Here is a 17,838-nt window from a genome sequence, read left to right as displayed (position 1 = left end):
TAAAAGATATTGACAATAATCATCTGCAGAATAATAGAACGAAGAGCAGAAGAATTCTTGGATGGGAAACAATTCCGATTCAGGAAAAGAGGTAACTTTGGCAATTAGGTTGCTCAAAGAGAAAGAAATGATTTGAAGAAGACAATGAGGAATGTGACACTGGAAAGTAGCCAGATATCAGCTGAAAATCAAAATAAAAAGAAGACTAAGATAAACGCGCGCAGCAAAAGAGGAGCCTGGGACAAATAATGGGAGCCTGGGACCAAGCTAGGAAAAAATCTTAAAGAGGTGAACTAGAGGTGAACTGCCGGTCAACCAGCTATGATTGAAGCAACAAAGAAATAGTCAGTGTAATAGCAGAGGGCAAAAAGCAAGGAAGCAGTCTAGGAAGGAAGCAATTCATCAGATACCAAGCAGCAGAGTGGGAGCATTCGAAATGTGGCGCTGCAAAAGAAGATAAAATGAAGCGAACGGCTAAGTAACGGAGGTGTGCTCAGAACAGTGGGAGAAAAGAGAAGTCTTTTTGAAATCCTGAGAAGAAGACGACGAGGTTAGCCACATCACCAGACACGCGGGCGATCGTGGAAGGACAGGTGGAGGGGAAGAAGGGAAATGGACGGCCCCGAATGAGTTACGTAGGAATAGAAAGCTACAAAGTATGTAAATGAGAAGAGTCGGCATGTAAAGAGTTGCAGAGATAGGAGAGCAGAGTGGAGAGCTGCGTCAAACCAATATGACGATCGCAGCTGGCTTGTGACAATGATGATGACGATGATGATAAATAAGATTTTACTGCAAGCCAAATGTGGTCTTGACTCATATCACATAATAAAATATACATTTATTATATTGGTGATGGACTTGGTGCGCCGGATGTGATATTACATGCTCTTCCAAGAAGTGGTCGAAAAATCATTGCCACCGGACATGTCTGGCATCCCGCAACGAGGCATAGAGGTGAATAGGTCAACTCTTGGGAACCTCTCCGAGTAGAAATATTTCCCCCGAATAGGGTGGGGCATGCGCTCTCAACTGGGATCCCTGCAGCACCCGATCAAAGCTTTTTGCCGATAAATTCCACATGGGTCGATTGTAGGGACGAAGTAAGAGTATATCAAATAAGCGAAAAGCAAGGCATCACGGGAAATTTTACTCCTTTTACGAGAAACAAATAGTCAAATCGATAAATTATGATGACATTTAACCCAATGATAATTATGATTTTGATGAGACTAGATAGAATGAAATGACTCAATTCAGGTTTATTAAAGTAAAAATTATTCTTGAGAGCTATTTTATTTCTTTCCTAGTTCCTTGCGGAATATATCCATGACCTTAGAAAACGACTTCAGGTGACGTGGCGTAGTGTTTGATAAACTGAGAGTATACATTCGTTCCCCTTTCGATTTCTCTCTTTGTGCAACGAATTAATGATAATGAATTTCAAGCTTCGCCGATTTTACTTGACTATACATTATTCTTAAATCTTCTCAGTTATTCATAAGAGTTTTGGATAATAGAAAAAAATTACATCCTAAGCATTCTTCTTAAAGACTAAAGTTTTGTACAAAAGTTTTGGCTAGAGTGAAAGCATTACACATCAGTGACGTTTCCATAAAATACTTCACGCTGTATGAGAATTATATGCCGACTTTTCTCTTAGAGCTTTGAGATATGGGATAGTAAAGATGGTTTTAAATATATTGGGTAAAATAATTTTTGATCCTCAGAAGAAGGTGGGAATTTTCCCAGAGTTCCCAGAGTTCGGGCTTTGTAATTTAGCGATTGAATGTCGACACCTTTTTTATTTCCTCGTAGGCAACGGACAAGAGAGAAAACTCAGTCCGCTCTCTCAGCTCTCGTACTTTATAAATCAAAAGATAAAATTCAAAACCAAGAATTTGTTGGGTGCTGCAAACGCTCAATCGTTTCCAGAGCAACGGCGTTTGCCCATCCTGCGATTTGGGAAGAGAGGAAAAAAAACGAGTCGCGCACCGTTCCGCGCGTGGGAAGGCGAGGCGACGAAATTGAGCGAGCGTCTCTCCCACATGAGTGCACGCGTGAGGAAAATCACGAGGGCTGTCCGCCGGGTTGAATCACTCGGATGCCTAGTGGTGCAACCGGGAGGGTGGCTTAGATAGGTGAAGGTAGAGCTCATTCCAGGCGTGGGAATGTCAGACACTCAGGGGGGGGGCAGTTCCCTTCCCCTGGCCCACCTCCCCTTTCTAGGATTTGGAGTGTCCCCAGGATTTGAACCCCTGGATCAGCAGCCACCCCTGCTATGTGATGGCGGTGACTTTGATTTTAAGGGTAGAATCTTATTGAAGGCATAAATTATCTTATTCATTTTTCACTCATACATCGATCAGGCTTTAGGCGCCTCCGCTGGCATACTTTATAAGTCATCGAAACGCTGGACCAGTTTAATCTTCATATCCGATGGAGATTCCGAAAACTTTACATCCTATCATCATTCGTCGGGTGAACTTGTAAGTTGACAGTATAAAGAAATGTTCGATTACGACTCAGGGGAACCGTTGGTGTTATTTAATCCATTCCCATAATTTACTGCATAAAAAACCTAAGCAACATACCACCGCAACATTCAGTCCCAATCTTGAGATCGGAAAAAATACCAAGGCACATGTTCGTACCGATCCGTCATCAAAAGGTTTGCGTGGCGACAGTAATTATATAATTCACGAACTCTTGATTAACATTGTGGTATTACATTATTAGTTTTCTTGGATATTACGCAATTACTTATGCCACTTCTTTTTTAAAGAGCGCGACCCGGGTTTCAATGAAGTATCATCATCATCAAATAATAATAATTATTATAATCCGCGCCTGAAGGTGATGATAATTCATCGAAACCCGGGTCGCGCTCTGTAAAAAATAAGTGGCATAAGTAATTGTGTAATATCCAAGAAAACTTACAGTAATTATTATTCAATCATGATGGAGGACTTTTGTGCACACAAAGAAAGAAACCGCCCCAGCTTCCTTCAATCCGAGGGAACTCTATTTATTATTCTGCTCTCTTTCTTTTTCCAGGACAAGCCATGGGTGTTCGCTCACCTGCTTCAGCTGCAACGCCGACTCGGAAAGGAGAACTTCCCACTCATCGAACAGAACTACTACCCCAACTCTCGCGAGATGGTGAGCACCTACCCTCCTTACACGTCCCGCGAAGCACGCGAATCTCAAAATGAAAAACGCCATTCTAGACGATAACAGTCCAGCGAGCAACGGTCGGATTGTTGTTGCCTAGTAATACGTTAACAGTATTGGAGATATATACAGAGGGGACATAATTGGCTGTACCATAGGTTTCTCTGTAATGAAAAATGCGCACGGCGGCCATATTGAAAATAAGTAAAATTATGCTGTAAATTCAAACCAAATAGTGCTAATGACTTACCATCCACCGAAAAAAGAGGGTTTAAAATTCAAAGTAGCCTAATTATTTCTTTACTAATAAAGGTAGAGCAAGGAACGCCAAATCGCACGCACAAATCCGGCAGTTATTACGTAAATAACTGACAGTCTTGTTTTCTAAATCCGACCGACGACATCGAATCATCCATTCCTGCGCCAACATCACAAGTTCTTATTAAACTTTTTCGACAATTTCATTTCGCATGCAAAATAACACTCGAATATAAGTTTAGTTTCTCCGATCAGCAATGTAACTCAGAAAAAGTATGAAATTACCTACCTCACAGGGTCCTTAAGGAAACTGAAGAAACTCAACTTTGCTTCCGTCATGCCCGCATTGTTTTTGCACTTAATGGCTGAACACCAAGCAAAACCTTTTCATCTCGTCTTATTTTCCACTTCCTTCATTTTCCATGTTTCTTTAAAACACTAGCACACTACGTGAAAGCATTGAAGAGTGGAGGAATAATTAAAAAATTTTGTGCGACAACACTCCACGCCAAGCGCGAATGATAGCAACGATAGCAACCAAATAGCAACTCAAGCCACGTTTCCTTATTTAGAACATGGTGAAATGCGCAATGAGCTGATTACCGCCCTCAGCCGTTTTGTCCTCTCTGTATATCCCTACTCTGTGGTATTGGTATGGCCACAAAACATTGGGTAGGTAAATGAAAAAAGGAAAGAGTATCACGAATCGCCACAGATTGAATGATATCGTAAGGCTCCCAAAAATTTTAATGAGGCAATGTGACTAGAAGGGAAAAAAAAGAAATTCACTCTCGAGCCGAGGTAGTTGACTAGATAATGTCGGATCAATAAAAGCTAGGAGAATCGGCTAAATCGAGGGGGAAAAGCCGGTTCGCGCGTTTCCGTTCAACAAAAGTGAAACTCAGAGCAAAATGGTTTAAAATCTTGCATAGATCGATCTCATCAAAAGAGCCAAGTTGACTTAAGACTGCCGATTCAGATGTTGAAATAATAATGAATACTAAACGAATTAGTTCTCCTCGTTGATATTTTACAGCCAAAATTGCTTGAGAATTCATGAAAAATTTTCCCCAATTGAGTTGAAAAGGTTAAAATAAAACACGAATAAAATTGATTGCGGTTTTTGTAAAATTATTTTATGGATACAGACGAATACGTTTGGAAACAATTCTGGTAACCTTGCCAGCTTGTTTGCTTGTAACCTTATTACAAAATTATAAGAATATCGTGGAAGTGTGAATGGGTAATGATCTGTTTGGATTTGAGGGAGGGAGATGGATACGAGAACGATAACTGTTCAGCTGATGTCACTTTTCATCAGGGACTATTGAGACATTTTTATCAATTTTGAATAAATTAGTATTTTAAAAATAAGAGCAGAGATCCGCGTGGAATATGGCATGCAACCGTTTGCGAACTGAAATAATGTGCGTGGTAATTCAGTCAAACAAACGAAAATGGGTCGAGATGTCAATCCATGCCAAATTCCGTTAAATTTCAAATTTGTTTTTTTAAATTCTTTAAAATCGGAGCTACAGTTTTTTCTGCTTGCTTACACCGCATAATAAGCGTGCGGGATCACGCCGAATATCGTTTTCTCAGTATCCGCTGAATTCGTCCCACGTGACTCTGAGAGTAGGGTGTCCCAAAAAAACCGAAAGTTTGAAAGTTGAGGGGGCATTTCCATTTTCCTATGCGAATGCATGAAAAAACATCCCATAGAAATTTTCAGCTCAATCGGACAATATTTGACCCTGCCGAAACGCATTCAAAGTTTGAATTTTTGAGTTTTCCAGATTTCATGCAATGTTGCCTAGCTCTAAGGGTCTTGGGGGGATTTAAAATTAGAAACCTCTGTAAGAAAATGCTCTCTTATTATTATACTGTGATAATGCGGATACAAATGCACTGTGAACAACAAGCAATATGAAAAACTAGAGTTTTTTGCCATTTTTTTCATGCATTTTCCTATGCCGCTTAACAACTAGTAACAGATGTTGCCTCTGAGCCTCATCATTTGTCAATTTTTTCTTGACTAGAAAATATTTTATTAATTGAACTCCTCTCTCTGCAGTATCATTAACAACCTTAAGGTGCTGAACTATAGATAGGCCCTTCTGATAGTCTACGTCACTTTTCCATGTGCACGGATCTCGCAGCACAAATGCCGGCGAAATACCAATAATTTTGAAAAACTTCACAGAATTTTTCGAAGCGAAGTCAGCGAGAGTCAGCTCACTAATAGGTCGATTAGGCGGAAGAGTAGCCCGAGGTGCGTCATCATCAGACCCCTCATTGTCTCTGATTGCTTCCGCAATGTCTCTTTTCTCGTCGTCAGAAACCATTTCATCGAAGAGGGCCATACAATTCAAGTTTTCGAAAGTTTTAACCATAGATGGTTACAAAACTTGGCCAAAGCTGCTGCGTAGTGAGGGTCTTTCTTCCGACCAAGGACTTTAAGTTGCTCAAGATCCATTCTCGGAGCGCTCACTGCCACAGGACAGGTGTACCAATGTTTCATAAATGCAATTGCAATGACGCAACACAATTTGAATAAATTGTCACTGTCATGTGTCGACAAACGCAATTGCTTGCCAAAAATCCACGTTTTAAAAGCGTAGAGCTCCTTATTCATCCACCGTGATTTGTCAGTTGGGCCTGGGGGGCGAACCACATACTTCTCTTTCTTGGGAACCACACCACCCAACTACACTATACACAACTCCAAAAGTTCTTTGTAGTCGTCTCGAGGATGGTGGTTCTAAAATAATATGGGGCATAATTTTAAATACTAATCCTGAGGATGGAGTTTAAATCACCCTGAACATCCTGACATTTACCATTTACGAACCTGCAGCTGAAGAATACAAAATTTGATAATGTCATCTACATTTGAAATATCCTTCAAACAGCCTCTTGTCGTCTTCATTGCTCGGAAGTAATTTCCCATCCCAGTGCACTGCTAAAGGAACTTGAGGGTGAAAGTCTTGCTTGATAAGCCTTAGTGTCTCGGACCTTTTATTCACTCTCATTCTATGTAGATTTGATTTGGAAAATACTAAATGGATTTCATCCCCTTTAAAACCCAATGCAGATGCTGTCGCATTGGCGACAGCCTGGACTATCATAGACCCAGCGGCAGAGGACGTCTTGAGTCCGATCTAGGGAAGCAGTCACAAGGATGTCGGACATTATACTTACTCTACGGCGCTTTCCGGACCTTGTCCGCATTTCAAATTCTGTAAAAGTAACAAAATGTTATTTCTCCCTTTCTTCCGCCATATTGGTCACCCTTCCCGCACCCGGAAAAAATTACTTTCTTCCGAATCCGACGAGCTCGTCGTACTCTCCGCAGACATCTGTCGAACGAGGTCCACTTTCTCATCCAATATTTCCTTTTCTTTCTCATGCCGTTTTTTCCTTTAAAAATCCTCTTCTTGAAGTCTCTTACGGTTTTCTAAACACTTACACCACTTTATATCAATACCCGCCATATATCCTTTTCAATAAGTTTTCATAGATATGTAAAACAACTTGTCCTCCTTCACAGTAATGTTTGAAAGGGCGTCTTTGCAGCCGATGTCAAACAGACGGTCGAGCACTTTGCTGAATTCCTCTCTTGCGGACACTGACTTCTCACTAGTTTTATTTTTGTCTTTCCCAAGGGCATGGTAGTTCTCGTAAGCTGTCAGGAGCTTCTTAATGGCTGCTCGAGCCTCCTGCGTAGGAATATTAGACTTTCCCCACACAGCAAGTAACTCTTTGATTGCAATCCTTGCTGCATCTGCCGCTGACATCGATCCTGGAGAACAGTGTAGGTTGTAAAAGAAAACTTTGAGAACTTCACGCAGCGTAGGGAGTTTACCATTGCCGGGCAAATGTTTGGACTCATTACCCACCAACCACGCACTTGTCGCACTTCGCATAACCGGCGTACTCTTCGATTTCACGCTCATTCTGGCCACCGCCGAAACAGCCTCGACCACGAAACACACGACAATACCTCACGTTCTCAGTTAGTGCACAACACTAAACTCCACGAGTGACTGATAGACTAAGCCGGGATACTTTTAACATAAACAGAGCGATGTTGCAAAAGCGCATAACTCGAATCTCAACACGACACGGCGGGGCAATATGCACTCGGCTGGCGCCTGGCGGCCGCAACGGCGAGCGGGACTTATAAACACACCGAGTTGTGGCTATGAAGCTCATTTTGACTCAAGTGTTGCTGTCAACGCCTATAGAGCTAGAGGAGATGGTTTGAACTTAAAATTGGTTGTTTTTTAACACTCGAGCCTCCTGCAGGGTAGGCAACATTGCATGAAATCTGGAAAACTCAAAAATTCAAACTTTGAATGCGTTTCGGCAGGGTCAAATATTGTCCGATTGAGCTGAAAATTTTTGTGGGATGTTTTTTCATGCATTCGCATAGGAAAATGGAAATGCCCCCTCAACTTTCAAACTTTCGGTTTTTTTGGGACACCCTACTCTGAGAGAGAACCACCAAGGGGGTCCGCCTCATTCATTCCTCTCATTGCACACAGTGCTCGGACATACCTGTATGCATGCATTAAGAGAGAAGGAAAGCGGATGGTTTGGATGAAGGCTCAGCGACCCTTAGAATACCGAATCGATGTGATGAGAACGCAATTGCCAACTTTTCCACGACTTTAGAAAGTGCAGCCAAATACACATGCTTCGGGTGGCCTCAATATTTACGTGTCCTTTTTTTTCTTCCTGTAGCTGAGTGCCCCTCGGTTTCCGCTCGTGATCAAGATGGGCCACGCGCACGGAGGGCTGGGGAAGGTGAAGGTGGAGTCGAACGCCGACTTCCAAGACATGGCGTCCGTCGTGGCCGTGGCAGGCACCTACGCCACCACGGAACCATACGTCGACTCCAAATACGACATCCACGTGCAAAAGATCGGCAATAACTACAAGGCTTTCATGTAAGTGCATGGTGAATCAATTACGGCGTCGACACAAGAAAAGAAATAAAAATATTAGATGACTTTCGACCAACCAAATAACTACTATGAAAAATTAAAAAATATGTCTACTGAATACTCACATCATGCTGAGAAATAAGTATTATGTCAATTACTTCATTTTAAAATTTTAAAAATGCACCCTGCTCACTGCATCAGTATATTCGTGAGAGTTCATACTATCTACATTCATATTTCATAGCCAAGATTTTACACTACTGAATAATTATATATAAAAAAATTGCACATGTAAAATATTTTTTTCTAAGTATTAGGTTGTATAAAAAAAGTTTGTTATTTTCCTAGCTTATAAAAAACATACATTGAGAGAATCCCTTTTTCTTTCGCTTTATTGGGAAAGTTAAAGATGGACCCAGAAAAAATATAAATATAGTATGTTATCAACGGGCGCAAGAAAAGAGTAAAAATGTCTATGGGTGCAATTATAATATGTACGGTTTGGTTCAATCAAAGATCCCAAGGTACGTCCCGTGATAAAAATATGATCGGCTTAATGACCTTCTGAGTTGCTGAAGGTTGCCATATGTGAAATTTAATCTGAAAAGTGTGTTAGGGGAAAGGGCTATGGCTGGAGCAATTAGCCGCAATTTACATTCGAGAGGATATAATCCATCGCAATTCATTCATTTTCAATGATATTTCTCGCGATTATCTACAAAAGTAGAAATATTATGTTACAAAATTTGGAGAGAAGTAGATCGCTCAGTGGACATTATTGATAAGAGATCAAAATGCGGCAAACGTGGAAATACATCGTGCCTCTCAAGGGCCGACTCACGGATCCTTTCTCTATATACAGCGGCGGAAAAAATTAATGCACAGCTCATTGCGTCTGGCCAGTTCAGGAAATAGTTGTCTTCCAAAATTTTGCCCTCATAATGGTCTAGTACAACCGGGAATTTTAAAAGCTATATGCCCCTTGCAACTGGGAAATCCGTCGCATTATGAGAACGCGCAGAAGATCCAGCCACGCATTCTTCCCCATATCCTCTAAAGTATGCTTCGCCCACGACTCACCAACAAATGGAGTTTATTTACTCTCGTCGGGACGTTTGTGAACACAACCATCATATTGGGCATGTAGACTGCCTTAGGACACAATAGGGTAGTTTCCTTCATCAAAGAAAACGAAAGGCATTGATTGCAATTCGTTACCCACCGTTACTGTATTCATAATATACAAATTATTTGGCTTTAGAAATACCGGTTTAGACGAATGGCAAGGGTCAATTTTATCCTCATTTGAAAAAGGTCATATTGGCGCTCATGCGATGCCACTCCACGTGACGTCACAGGGACCTAGTTTCTATACGAGTAGATAGGAGTTTTACATCGTCTGAGATTACCAATGCATGCATGAAGCACAGAGCTCAGGTAAACATGTCTTAATAATCACCTGTTAACACTGGCTAAGGTCGGAAAGTTTTCCTCGTTTGATAAGGTATTAATAACCCTTATTTAAGCAAAGCGCTACCAGCTAGCATGGTACTCTGCTACCTGCTAGCAGCCTGCGTCGTATCAGCGCTCAGAGCCTCGCCTCAAGGTCACCTCACTTGCGGCAGCGGGAACCAGAACGACGTGACGTCACACGGGAGTTTTCCCGGCATTCATACTTACCCGTCACGTTTTCGCGCACTTGAAATTTTTCACTTTTCATTTAATCGCGAAAAATAGATATCGCCATTTAAAAATCTAAAAGCGTGACATACGTACTCCAGGAGTAATAATCTTTCGATTTAGGCAATAAAAAATAATAGAAAACCACCCTATTAAATGGAACAAGAGTCAATACAGAGAAAAAACGAAAGTTTATCAAAATATATGTAAATCTAAATCTACAACAACATTATTTTATTCTTGAAAAAAACACTGCCCTTCCTTTATGGCGCATATGAGCTTAGCTGTCGACCGCCTCCTCCGAATACGATGCCATACCACCATACACTTTTACTTTGGAAGAGGGCACTCATACCTTAAACCATGACATCATTATCGAGCGGCCGTAGGGCTATTTGAATACTAATTTCTGTAATTTTAATATCGACATACATCCACATAACACCCTGCGAGCCCCCTCTAGGGTGTTTGGCAATATCGATGGCAATCGAAGCACAGGTGGAATCATTTGCCACAATCTAATTGGATAACCATTAACAATGAACTTTCTTGGAAACTGAAATAAATGTTCATTGATTTTGTGAGCTTATGCGAGTGCATCTTTATAATGAGAGAAACAGTCCTATCATTAATATTGCATTAGAGCCCGTGAATGAGGGGTGAGCTTCAGAGATACCGGCTTCGTCGATTTTAACAGATTATCGAGTAAAAATCAATTCATCAGTACTTTTGAGATATGAGATGAATTTATCGATTTCTTTGAATTTCAAAAAGGGATGGTGATAATTCCCGTTCGTTGATCCGCAGGCGGAAGTCCATCTCGGGCAACTGGAAGACGAACACGGGCAGCGCCATGTTGGAGCAGATCGCGATGACGGAGCGCTACCGCAGCTGGGTGGACGCCGTGTCGCTGGAGCTGTTTGGCGGCCTGGCCGTGTGCGCGCTGGAGATCGTGGTGGGCCGGGACGGCCGCGAGCACATCATCGAAGTGAACGACTCGGCCCTCACGCTCATGGGCGACTCGCAGGAGGAGGACCGACGCCACCTCGCGGAGCTCGTCGTCAACTCCATGCAGGTACGCGCCCATTGGAGAAACGACGACGCCGGGGACCCCGCGAGGCCATGATGCACTGTCAGGCCACGTCACGCCGCGGCGCGCTTGTGCGTGAGTGTGTGTGTGTGCGTGTGTTCCCTCACATCGAAAAAACAAACGCGGAATTCGCCATGGCCGCAATCCGTCGTAAGAAGTGAGGGGAAAAGCTAAACATTGAAGATATCATTTTAAATAAATTCAACCGATTCGGGCGATGCATAGCGGAAGTTTGACTTGTAAAAATGAAATGTAATAGCACTTTTTATGCACTTATTTCAATGCGTTTTGGCTCACAGAGTACATCTGGTACAACACATTGCAGCGCATGAGACGCAAATGCATGAATGTGATGTCTTTTATCCGATGATGGCTCAGTGAGACGAAACGCACTCCAATAAATGTACAAAAAAGTTCATTATATTTTATATTAAGATATCATTTTCATTCACTCGCTCAATGAATCAATCCGCAAGTTGACTTGCATCAAGAGGGTAGAGTTCACCCCGAATTAACACATAAGCGTGTTAACTTCACACGTTCAGGGGAGGGAGTTGACGATTCCTTGCCCTAGGCCACCTCGCCTTTCGAGGATTATGTTCGTTTTGAGGTATTCGAAGGCTTTACACAGCAAATCGGGGCAGTCAATTGTTGAGCCCTCTGCTACAGCCCACCACGCCCCCCTACCATTCGGCAGCTTTAATTTTAAGGGTGGAATCTTAAAGGGAGGCATAAATTATCATCTTCATTTTTCACTCATACATCGATCAGGCTTTATATTACCCAATATTTTCACACCACCCATTTGAAGCCATTTCACTGAAAACGGCTGCAGTTTATCCATGCATACGGAAAATATGCACACATCACTGTAAAAATTCGTTAATTTATAATAACGCTGATAAGAAACTCTGAATAAGAGGATTTACGTAAATAAATAAATTCATGCTGTCTATTTCTCTAATGCAGCCAATTAATAACAAGTTGATATTTGAATTCCATATTTTGTACATTGCCTCGATTAACATTGATTGGTACTACTGACAGAGAAAATTAATATCAATAATTTACAAAAAAAATCAAATTTAGGTGTTCAGATATGAACTCAAGTTAAATGAACATTTTTTCTGAACGGAAGGAATGAAATGAGCCAAAATTATTCTCAAAGCCGTGAAGTTGAAATATGGTATGGTAATGTGAAGAATAAATTCTGTTCTCTTCAGTGCTTTAATGTTTTGCAAAGTTTGTTAAACGCTTCCGATAAGTTTTCAGTTTTTCCTGAAGAAGGAACCATATATTAGAATTACATGTATAAGCTGACACAACTGTTGAAATACCGCCTATAATATATCTCTTTCATATGAGTTTGCAAATGTGTGGCGTGCATAGACGCGGATTAATCACTCGGCCCGCTGTTCTGTTACCTTGTAGACGTACTGCCGGCCGCCAATGACCAAGACCTCCTCGAGGCAGTCCGTGTCCAGCGTGGGCTCGGCGTCCGCGAGCGCGGTGGGCGGTGGGGCGGGCCTGCAGTCGCCGCCCGAGGAGGCCCCCAAAGGCCTTGGCGAGGCCCCCGGCCTCGGGACACTCTCCGGCACCACATCCACCGCCTCCATCGGATCGGCGTCGACAGCGGCGGGAGGCGCCGGCATCATCGGCTCGGACGCCAGCCAACAGTCCCTGCAGCGGAGGGACTCGCAGAGTAAGCTCTCTCTCGGCTAGATCGCCACTTGCGCTATAATGCACATTTTTCACGATCTACTCGTTTTCTGGACCGATTTCACTGTTAAAAACTAATAAAGGACTCCATTTAAAGGTCCTTATTAGTTTTTAACAGTGAAATTATAGTTTATTAACCCGTGAAATTCGATTCGCTCTACCGACAGCGACACGTATGGCGAGTGTTGTAAACCTCTAAATACGCAATGCGTGACAGTACATCCAGTGTCCAATTTGGAAATCCTCCATCAATGAAATCAATAGTTTACGAAGTTACTTTGTGGAATCGTGACATGATAGATTAAAAAGTGAACTTTGCTGTATTCCACACAGTATTTACTAAAAGACTCGACCGGCGTCGACCTTTACAGGCCATTATCAAGAGGTGAACCAATAGGTATGCAGAAAGGGCGGTACATATATACTTATACGTAGGGACTCTTAACCGTTGAACGGGGGGGAGGAGTTGAAGGCTGAACTTAAAGGACGGTGGTGATTGGAGCGATGAAAACGGGGGGAAAGGAGGAACATCAAGAAAGATAAGATAAAGAGTCCGTTCCGAAAGTAACGCAATTGAATCTTCTGCGCTGCTCCTATTGCTTGCAGTGGAGTGGATCATACCACTCGCTTGGATCAGGTGAGGTTGCTTTGCCGCGAAACCAGTTCCAGTGCTCCCCAAGCGGTGGAGGCGGCGGAAGACGTCAGATATTGTAAAACTCTGTGCGCCGACGGAAAATTGGAATCGACAATCGAGCAAAGTTTACGTTTTGTGCTAAACTGAAAAAAATCTCCTTAGTAGACAAACAAAATGATTCGTGAGGCTTATATGGACTCTGTTATGTCCTACTTTTTTAGAGCCAATTCCTGGAAAAACACGAGGTTTAAACGTAAGACTCCAACTCCCAATCGTCCTGAAGTCGCCCCAACAGACTTCTAACCCGGATGAAGGGAGTGCTGACATGAACGCATTTTTCTTCCATAGAAGAGACTCAATAATTCGTGAGGAGGACCTTTCGCGAGGCCCCCGAAGAAACCTTCCTGGATGCGTACCGGTCATGTCAGAGTCGCTGAAAAAAATATGTAGAAGCCAAAGGGCAGTACTTTGAATAATTTAAATTGTTTTTGCAAATCTGTCCAATAAAATTCATATTAAAAAAGCAATTGCATTACTTTTGAAAGGCTACGCAATCACCTACTCACCACCGTCCTTGAAGTTCCCCCTTCCCCCGTTAAATGGTTGTGAGACCTTGATAATGACTTGTAAAGGTTGAAACCTATCGAGTATTTGAATTAATAGTGTGTGGAATACAAGAAGGTTTGATTTTTAATCCATCCATGTAATATTCGTGGCTTTTGTAATGAGAGCGGGGGAATGTCATCTCAAAGATCACGGTAGTTTCATTATCTGCAGTAGCAGCACTAGTCTGATGAATGCCCTCTTTCTCTTCCGCCAGCATCTCAAACCGGGTCGACGGGGTCCGCCAGACGGCAGCCGTCGACGGGGTCCGAGGAGGTGACCGGCACTCGACCCATCTTCGGCCGGCAAGGCTCCACCACGTCGGCGGCGTCGATCGGAGGCCAAGGCGACGACTCCGAGGACACGATGAAGAATCTGCGCAAGACGTTCGCGGGGATATTCGGAGACATGTAGGTGCTGCTGCGGTGGGGGAAGGCTTTACTCTGGAAGCTGCAAGAGAAGAAGAAGACGCTGGGCGCCTCCCTTCCCCCACGATGCATCGCTGTGGACGCCGACGAACGAGAAACGGACGCAGGCTGCGGGTGCCTGGGACAGGCCTTCATGGCCTCCTCTCCTCCCGCCCCCGTGCCCGTCTAACGCGCACGACTGCCCCTGCCACGCCAAAAAAAACAGTCGCTCTCCATCAAGGATTGATTGATTCTCCGCTGGATAGGTAACCTTAACCTGGTGTCCAATAAAAATATTACCAGGGATTATAATTAATGTTACGGTTTAGTACAAGAAAAAATTTTCAATTAATAATCAGCAGAATTTTTCCAGGGCAGCCGAAACGGAAACACGTGAATATTGTTTGAGAATACATCTGAAATAATTGAGGTTACATTTTTAAAAGAGAAGGAATTGCTGCCTGATTCTGCCCACACTTTGAAAATATTTGTGTAACACTTAATACGTTACCAAAATAAATTCAAATGGACAAAGATACCTTAAGCATATGCCTTAAATTAACAGACCACATTGTAAAGTAATACATTTTTATTAGGAACAAAATAAGTTATTCTAGACTATTCATTTCCTATGAAAAAATGAATTTTTATGGATCACAATATGGCAACATGAAATTTAGAAAAAATAAAAGTGTGCGTCATGAAATGGAGGAACAGTGCAAATTTCTTCTATGATTAGAGAAAAATTATTTTCTAGCACTGATTAGTACAGAGCCATAGTATTGTTTATAAGAATTTGCTTGATTATTCATCGTTGATTATTTTTAAAACGGTTTTTCAAACCAGCCAAGAAAAACCTGTACTGGTTGAAATCATCATTATCTCATTGGGAAATTAAATTTAAATCATCGTGAAAATTACGCTGTTTAAAACTCAAAATGAAAGTGAGACAGCCGTATAAAATGGCGAATGCAACAACCTCAGAACCATCAACATCCATTCTCATCAGAAAAATCTTATTTATGATTTGAGTTTATAACTTAGGATAAACACGTTTGGTATTCGTGAAAACTTTCCACTCCGGATTTAAAATGAGCATTACTGCCATTTTATAATGTGACAATAGTTGAGGAGAGGTAATTTTTAAGAGATTTAATGCCAACATCAAATCAAATGCTTGCGGGAAAGCAGTAAGGGAGAGAGGTTCATGAAATTGCTCTTTCCATTTGGACCTACAATAACCCTAAGATTTGTTTGGCTTCTAACTACAAATTGATAGTTATTATGAGGTTATATTTTTTTCAAAATATAATATTAATTTATTTAAAGCAGAAATGTTTGTAAATATTTTCATGTAATGAAGGAACCAACTATTAGTTCCTCAAAAAGATATCCCGATGCCTGGGGACACTAGAATTGATAGAGTTCAAAGTAGAATCGACTAGAATATTTTTTGCATATTCCATTTTCGAGCAATAGTAGTCGATGAATATGGTTTAATTATTTTAAACCTGCCAATAAAGGCCGTAGTATTTCTCTTCAATGTTACATTTCTCTGCCTTAGCTTGAAACAGTAAAAAATAAAAGAAAAGTCAGGATTCTATGGGTGTATAAATATTACTGAATTAAAAAACTCATTAATGTTGAATGTTAGATTGTAAAAATTGAATTTAACCAATGGTTGTTGAGAAAGAAAAGAGTAATGTTTACGATATAAAGAAATAATGTAGCTGCTAAAATTGTTGACTGTGAACTTCACTTTCCTGAGAGATTATATGTATCATAAAACATTCATTCAAGTTTGATGAGATGTATATGGGTGACAAGATATTCATAAATAGTTAGATAAAAATGTTGTACATTGCATCCAATAAATTATTGTTTTCACTGGACATATGTAAAATTTTAACCAAGCAGTGGTTGGTGCATAAATAATGAATGTATATACTATTATGAAACAATATGCTATTATGTAATAGCCAAAGATTCCGTCAGCCAGAACTTTAAGGATCCAGATCGGTTTCATTTGTAGAAATATCCCTCGCTTAGTTCTAAAATGTAAATATGTACTTTAAGGAGGCGTTTCGGTAAATCCTAAAAATGATCCAACCATTCGCATGTCCCCCTCTCAAATGAAGAAATGTAAAAATCTGAACGAGGATGATGTGGCGAAATTTGTTTGATTTGAGTATCATCTGGTGTCTGGTAACATTTGAATTAATTGTTGGCATTTACACGATGAGTTTCTTCTAATTTCCATTTCAACAGTAATATTCTTGAATATTTTCCACCAGGAAAAACTGTTGGCTGCCTGAAGCAAATGTCTTATGAAAAAAGGATTCAATACTGCAATTACCATAGTATGTTAAGCTATCAAAATTCAAATGCAATATTTAGAAAATAATCCAATAAATCATTATCTACGTTAAATGAATTATACAATTTTAGTGTCGTGACAATATTTATCACTACTCTCTTGTGGATTGTGCCATTCAGTCTCTTTAACGATGAATACTCAAATTTCATGTGGTCTTCACTTAAATGTGCCCTTATAAAGTATTATTGAGTGTTTAATGGATCTTCCTAAGCCTGGAAATCATCGAATAACTGTGGAACTGAATAAATGGTAACTTGTGGCATTTTACAATGCCCCTCATTTGCCATTTTTATACATCGTTTTTTTAATATTTTAGATAGAGATGCAATGAATTGTGTTATGTACATAGCAGCACTGCTGGCTGTTTGAGCTTTTTAATATTTGTTAATACTGTACAATAAATTAATGATAAAGGAAAGCAATTATATACATTAATGACAATGTTAATGAGTTTGTTTTATTTTCAAATGTTATGCCCTTTGCCGTTCAAATAAAGGTACTTCCCCGAGCAAAGATAGGTTTTAACTTGTACCCTCGCCGTCAAGGTTGAAAAAATCCGAAGTCACGTGAGAAGCGCCAGCCGCTTTTTCGTGGCCTCTCATTGAAAATAAGCCGAGTGATACTATTTTGCTGCACACGCGGCAAACATTCAACTCTCCAGTCACCTTCAACCTTCCCGTGGCATCAAAGAGATTCCGTGATTCCGCTGCTCGACTTGTGACTGCATTCCTAACGAAATTCATATTTTTTCCATAAATTCAGAACTTGAGGAGAAGAGGTATCTTATTTAAAGGTTGCGGAAGGCTAACAATTTGTCTCTTTTTCATTGCTTACGACTGCATCAAAATTGTTCCCTCACCACAAGGCTTCAATAGCTTCATTCATTAGCTTTCGGTTGCTCCGCCACGAACGTCACAGTGGACACAGGGGTGTGCAGTAGCAGGAGG

The 17,838-nt window shown here is 41.1% G+C and overlaps 1 protein-coding gene across 1 annotated transcript in view; it reads left to right on the top strand.

The window, feature by feature from the left end:
* The window catches only part of LOC124155028 (synapsin), a 70,406-nt gene extending 53,068 nt beyond the window's left edge, over positions 1 to 17,338 (top strand). The window contains exons 7-11 of the mRNA XM_046528774.1: positions 3,058 to 3,162; positions 8,179 to 8,384; positions 10,869 to 11,136; positions 12,583 to 12,853; positions 14,325 to 17,338. Of these exons, the coding sequence (XP_046384730.1) occupies positions 3,058 to 3,162; positions 8,179 to 8,384; positions 10,869 to 11,136; positions 12,583 to 12,853; positions 14,325 to 14,521 (1,047 nt within the window). The 3' untranslated portion in view covers positions 14,522 to 17,338. The remainder of the gene's footprint in view (positions 1 to 3,057; positions 3,163 to 8,178; positions 8,385 to 10,868; positions 11,137 to 12,582; positions 12,854 to 14,324) is intronic.
* The last annotated feature ends 500 nt before the right edge of the window (positions 17,339 to 17,838 follow it).

The sequence above is a fragment of the Ischnura elegans genome, chromosome 1 (assembly GCF_921293095.1).
Source record: "Ischnura elegans chromosome 1, ioIscEleg1.1, whole genome shotgun sequence".
NCBI lineage: Eukaryota > Metazoa > Arthropoda > Insecta > Odonata > Coenagrionidae > Ischnura > Ischnura elegans.
Note: the sequence above shows the minus strand (reverse complement) of the source record. Positions and strands in the feature narration are given on the sequence as shown.